This window comes from Acyrthosiphon pisum, chromosome A3 (genome assembly GCF_005508785.2).
Source record: "Acyrthosiphon pisum isolate AL4f chromosome A3, pea_aphid_22Mar2018_4r6ur, whole genome shotgun sequence".
In the NCBI taxonomy this organism is placed as follows: Eukaryota; Metazoa; Arthropoda; class Insecta; order Hemiptera; family Aphididae; genus Acyrthosiphon; species Acyrthosiphon pisum.
In genome coordinates, this window is record NC_042496.1 from 30,522,436 (window position 1) to 30,529,631 (window position 7,196).

At 30.5% G+C, this 7,196-nt stretch overlaps 1 protein-coding gene across 1 annotated transcript in view; it reads left to right on the forward strand.

Moving 5' to 3' along the window:
- The window catches only part of LOC100568787 (nose resistant to fluoxetine protein 6), a 135,475-nt gene extending 128,716 nt beyond the window's left edge, over positions 1-6,759 (forward strand). The window contains exons 13-16 of the mRNA XM_016800251.2: positions 2,537-2,575; positions 4,204-4,346; positions 6,368-6,477; positions 6,690-6,759. Coding sequence (XP_016655740.2) covers positions 2,537-2,575; positions 4,204-4,346; positions 6,368-6,477; positions 6,690-6,759 — 362 coding nt within the window. The remainder of the gene's footprint in view (positions 1-2,536; positions 2,576-4,203; positions 4,347-6,367; positions 6,478-6,689) is intronic.
- Positions 6,760-7,196: the final 437 nt, after the last annotated feature.

Consider the following 7,196-nt stretch of genomic DNA (forward strand, 5'->3'; position numbering starts at 1 on the left):
CATACCCTCTCAAAAATTTTTTTTTTACAATTAATGTAAGATTAATTTTAATATTTTTTCTAATAACGAATAAGCCCCTACCCTCTCACCAGACGTTTTTTTCTGTAGGTCAAATAAGTGCCAATGATACATAATAAGAGTCTTTATATTTGTATCTAATTGTCTATTATTATTCATTTTAAAGAAACTGTACATCAAAATAATAATAAACTAATATAATATTTTAAATTTAGATCATTAGCAAAATTACTGGAAGGCTGAATAATTATAGAACTCAACATTTTGAGAATTCTAGATTTCTTTGAAATAACATACTGATGAACCTGATATTCAATACTACTTTGCAATGGGTTTTTGGAATGTCGTTAACTATAAATGTATACTATTTATACTACGAAATTTATGTTAGTAGGTAATACGTCAGTATTTACTTATAGTGTAAACTATATTATAATATTATTCCATTGTGATATATAATATATATATATTATGACTATATTAATTGTCAACCAATACCTACTGAACTAAGAAATTACATAAATAATACATTTTAGAGGGTATCCACACTGGTGGGCCTCCCTCCTCACGCTATTCATGTTTTTTTTTACCTTCTTTTATCTAATTTACTTATTTTTTATCTAATAAAATAAAAAAAAAATAAAAATAAAAAAAATAATAAATAATAATTTATATGTATATATATATATATAATATCATAAACTATTTTTAATATCGTCAGAAATTCGGTCCTTCAAAAATCGACAAATTTCAAATCTATTCAAAACTCCATTCGTTCCCAAACCAAATCAATGTTCTACAAAAATTCTTTCTCGAATCATGCTCACATCCGACTTCTAGGTAAAACACACCCTCCCCCTAATACTAAACGTAAATTGAAACCCTACCCACTCTCTTGGGCAGACCAATAAGTCTTACCATTTCTTCTTAATTTCCATCCACTAGTAGAGGCATAAGCCTGGAATAGTAAACGGCATAGCCATCCCTCTCAATGCAATGCAATGCACTATTTTTAAAATCCGTATTCTATGCACAACATTTTTTTCGTGTTTAATAATCCATCCCACTATACAGTATACACTCAATGATAAGGTACACATGATTCTGTATACGTTCTCTGGTTCTTAAGTATGCATTTTGAGTTTTGATTCGCATAATATTAATTTTACCGTTCCGGTACCCGGTAAAAATTGTGCATGCAACGTTCTAGAAATACCGGCGCATATTCCGTCCTCCGATACGATATTTGAGACCGTACCGGCATCATATCGCAGCAGTGTGCAAGCGCCCATTTAATCCCATGTGTATAACTTTTAACTGTACCGCACAAAGAATAACGTCATGTGTACCGTTCACCGGCCCGGTAATATCGTGTCAATGTGAACGATGCCATATAAAACTATGAGCGCAATTTTATCGTGACCGTCACCGTATTGGTACCGTACCGTCTACCGCCGCGGTGTGTGGGGACCTTAAAACATATTTTAGATTCTGAGTGGAGCGAGGAAGCTATTGGTTTTACAATGGTGTTTATTTTTTAATTTTAATTTTTTTTTTTATCCTGTATACAAAATTCCTACCATAAGGAGTGCTTCCATTTCAACATAATATAGTACCTTATCTTTTAGCAAATTGGATCAAGATGGTATTTTAGAAAGGTCAATTTTCTCAATAGTTATTTAATGCGCACGGGAAAAACCACCGAAAAATTACGAAAAAACGCTAAAAATGGGATTTTTATTTCTAACGCTTTGATCACCATAGAAACGATATAAAAAAATTATAATATTATAATATTGATTTAACTTACATGATAAAATAAATAATAACAATATAAAATATGCAGACTGACAAACCATCTTCGCTCAGAATCGTTTTTTTTTTATACAATGATATTATATCATTGAATTCAAGTTTAATACAATCCATTATACAGTGACTCACTTGTAATCTATACTGTACAGCAGAGCGACAGGCACTTACCTGTTTTTTTTTTTAAATATTTATTTTATCACAATTATATAGACTGCATAAGGGAGAACTCAAGGGGAGTAAATAGGCGCACGTGTACCCTTTGTAAATTTTTTTTATGTATCTATTCGTGTAATTTTCTATGCTTATAAATGTATGTTATACAATAATATACCTACAATTGTTATTTTATTGTAATGTACCATCCTGTAAGAAATAATTTGACAATGTCTGTATTGACACTCGTGCAAGTATACAACCATTACAAATTCAACTAATAGGTATATTATAAGATTATATTTTATTGAAATGTGTACATTATAAATTATACGACGTAAATAAAATTCCACGATTTATGGCAATGATTTTTTACGTTTTTGTTTTTTCTTGACACAGCTGGTCGTCTACGCTGGGACTCTGGTAATCAGCACTGTCTGTATTTGGGTCCAGTTGTACGGGGTAGTGTTCTACGATACGTCCAGGCCTTACAACGCGATGGAACAGTCGTTGTACGCTGTTTTTAGCCACTGCACGTGGGCTGTCATATTGTTCTGGATAACGATATGCCATTTCACCTCCGGTTATGGTACGTCAAGGTGCCCGATTTGTTTAAGAAAAAAAAACAAAATTGATACGTTGAATCCACATTTGTATAATATACACCGCTTGGGCGTTTCCGCCGATAGTTGTCGGTAAAATATGCGGTATAAGTTGACCAGTCAAAGGAACGACTAATACGATAATACATATCGAATAATATACTTGGCAAATACTTATGCTAACTCAAGGAACACTTTATTAGGAAAATTGCTCGTTTGCCTATTTTGATTACAATTAGTGTAGGTATACTTAAGGGGATTCGATACCGTGATTTTCTGTTTTTGTCTAACACACGCGTGACATAGTATTTTAGACGTGATTTTTGTCAAGCATTCCAATTGATATATTGAAGTGATAACAATTCTGAAAACGGATTTGAATTTGTCTAAAAGTCTACTTGAAATCGACTTTCCCACATGTTTGTTGTTATCCCCCAAATTCCTAAAAATGTCATTTAAAAAAAGAGTATTTAAAAATTGTCGTATTTAAATTTTTGGAGAAGTTAAAATCAAAAAATCTAAAATTTAGGAAAGTCGATTTCAAGTAGACTTGACGACAAATTCAATATGACGTATTTAGAATTCTTATCACTTATTAGATCAATTGTTATGTTTGGAAAAAGACCAGTCTAAGATTCTATGTCGCGTGTGTGTTAAACAAAAACAGAAAATCACGGTATCGAATCCCCTTAATAAGTACACAATTCTATAATGGGAATCCGGCTGAAAAGCTTGCGGTCGCCACGGGTGAGGGAAATTCCAATTCTGATTTAAAATAAAAACACAATATAATTGAGATGAGATGCATGATGGTGGTATCGGCAAGGCGTACGCACGGGGGTGAAAGATGTATTTACGCACTCCCGACAATTTACAAATAATTGACGGACATTTACAATTTTTTTTTAAATTTCCAAAACCACTTATAATAACACACTTTTTTATTTCTGCTATGGCAGTAATACAATTGTTACTGTTATAGCAGTAGTGTTATATTATGTAATTATGTACATAGAAAAATCTATGTAGCGCTGTAGCTACGACTAATACCTACCTAGCTATTCTTTTGTGATTATTGAACGCATTATTAATTATTATACATTACGTTCTGTGAATCAGCTTATAGGTGTTGATAAAATAAACGAAAAATGAACGAATAAACCAAAAGTCTTAAAATATAACATGTATTATTAATTGGTATAATTTCCCTTGAAATATGTCAGTGCCCCAACATCTAAAGCAACGCAATGGAGCAGTTTAATTTCCTCTATAATTTGATACCATTGAAAATATTACTGCTATAATAGTTGTAATTCTATAATATACAATCCTTCATATTAGTGCTATTGCAGTAACGCCATCCTACATAACAGTATCATATTACTGCTGAACCATGTCCGTCAATGTGATAAGCACCCATTTCAAATAACTTACTTAAATTTTTCAGTTAAAAATATAAAATACATGTAAGGTTATACCATGTACCTATAAGATATCTACTACCTACATAATATATTATGACTTATTAGAGTTAAAAGGTATTTACTCTAACTTTAAAATTCACGATCTAATAAAATCGTTTCATGTGTGTTTATATTATATATTATTTATATAGGTCCAATAGAAAAATTACTCAACAACAGATTAACGGTGACACTAGGTAGACTATCCTATACAGTTTATCTAGTCAACATCATCGTAATGATGATGATAGAAAGTAAACAAAGAACAGCCGTAACTCCTTCATCATATATGTTGGTAAGTGAATATTTTGTACTAATCAGTAATCATCGTTTTAATATCACATTAAGAAATTATACTTAATATATGAACTGATTAAATTATTCAACAATTGACAGACAGTATTCAAATTCTAATTACGATTTAGGTATAATACTTCAATAGTTCCATGTAATTACAGTGATACAATTTATAAGTCAACACTCAATAGAAATAATAATATGGGAGTTAATAATAGGTACCATTGATTATAAATACTATTACCTACTTATATAAGTTATAAGATAATACTAGAATGTTATAATTATTGTTATATTATAATGCATGCGATATTTTTGGCTAGAATTAGTTGAAACGAACGAATTACTTTAGTATGTGATATACTGAAAAAACCTATATATTATAATATAAATAAGTTTTTAAATGGTCTTATAGAAATATAAAATACTATTTTTCGTACTTACTTATGCAATAATTATAATTTATCACCGGGTTTAATTTTAACCAACCGTAACTTCATAATGAATTTAAATAACTTTTCAGAGTAATTTTAGTTAATGCGGTTGGCCAAACATTGATACTTTTGATGAAAAAAAAAACAAAATAATTAATATTCATGTACGACATAAGCGATCCGCTATTTCTTTAATGCACACTCACTCTCATTAAAAATCACTTACTAATTTACTATGGACTAGCTATGCCATAGATAAGTATAATAATATGTCATATTATTTTAGTCAAACATAAGCACAAATTGCCTATATCGAACTCCTTAAAAACGGTTTCTAATAAATCGATGCTGAAAATGAAAAATCAAAAAAAAAACAACAACAAAAGCCTGTGAAAATTGGTCATATTCAAAATAGTATGCATTTTATGAAGGATTAGAAATATAATTTTTGCAAACCATGACTGATCCACCCTGTAAGAAGGGTTTCTCTTCAATTTTATTTAACTCAGGTATGTTTAGTTTAAGGGCAAATTGACCAATTAATAATAGAAGTAAGAGTATTATCTAATGAAGTTCGGGTTATTTGTTTTTAGATTTTGATTTTAAAGCAAGTTATGAGTATTTTGAAATGCACAAGTAATTTACATTTTTAATACTCATAACTTGCTTTAAAATAAAAATATAAAAAGAAATATATTAGGTTCACAAGATAAATACTATACTCTTACTTTTAAATTTGATAAAAGGTTAATTCGCTCTTATATTAAGAGGACGTCACACCTGCTATGTTGTCTCCGTCTTACACACGTACGGCATGGGCGTATAGAAAAAACGTTTTGGCGTGGGAAAGAACCGAGAAGGCTACAGTCATAAATAAGAAACTAAATTTTGACCACATATATAAAATAGAACTTTGGTTGTGCAATATCGTTTTTATTTTGTTGATATCACTTATACAAAAAAAGTTCTGATTGTTTCGAAATCCAATATTATTTGTATTTTTCAAACTTTAATAACTTTTTTGGAGTTCCTATAACGAAAAATAAAAACGATATTGCACAGTCAAAGTTCTCCTTTTAATGTAGTGAAAATTTCGTAATAGCATTATCGGTTCTTTCCTGCGCAAAACAGACGGAGAGACACATGCGGGTGCAACGTTCTCTGAGTAAAATAGATTGTTCAGATTTCAGATAGAATTTGGTATGTATGGTATACGCGATTGTAAACGGAAATATGCAGGTGTATGTCAAGGTTTTAAATGAGACAATAGTCATTTTAATAGCAATTTTAAAATTAAAAATACATGATATTATTGTTCGTTAATCGTTAACTGTTAAGTATCAATTAGTCAGCAGAGGAGTAGTAGTGTTCACACAGATCCTCCTCTGCTGTCGGTTCAAACGGAAAAAAAAAAAAAAAAGTATCAATTAGTAATTACCTACTAATAAATTTATAAGTGTGCAACGTTCTAAATGGACTCGACAATAACTCAAGTTAATTTTTTTTCATTAAATGACCCATTGTCCATATTAGAAATATATTTTATAAATTATTGTATTTTTTACTAATGCACTTGACGTTTCAGGTTGATGGATGGATTATCGGAACGTTCAGAACATACTTTGTGGGAGCTTTGATGTATTTGATCATTGATGCACCGTTTGGGCTGTTGATCAAACTATTATTGTTTGGAACGTAAGTAGATATAACTATATCTATATAATACTAGCTGATCCTGTGCAATTCGTTGCCCGCCGAGTGCCACGTAGATTTGGCGTGCGTTGTCCGTTAAATGTACCAACTTTGTATGACTCAAACTTTATTAAATTTATTATTTAATATTCGGTGTATGGTGTTCAAAACTTTTCTAAAATACTTTTCTGCGTAAACACTGTTTTATAAAATAGAACACGTGGACACATCGATGGCGGCAGCACTACGGCAGCACAAATTGAGACGGACGCCAAAACCAAATGAGACAAACACCAAAAACGAAAAAACGGAACAAAAAAATGCATCAGTTCTGTAAACACGTAGGTACTATACCTTTATGTGTTTTCGCATCATTCCGTAGACAATTTTTAACACCATGATGGACTTTCCATGGATAATTTTATTATATAAGTATTTTGTTTGTTGAGAAGTGAAACTCATCTGTAAAATAATATCAGTAATAATAAAAGTAGATGCTAGGCATTGCAACTGTAAAAAAGCTGCTTTAGCAGTCTCGAATTTGATAAATGATTCCAGTACGCCACTGTTGGAACATCATCATTCTATGAAAAAAACATAAGATCACTTTCAATTTAGAATTAATTAAATTTTTATTAGGTACATTTTTCAGTACAAGAATTGTATAATACAGTATTTATATTAGGTATATTAAAATAAATGTTAGTATTTGCTTAAATCAG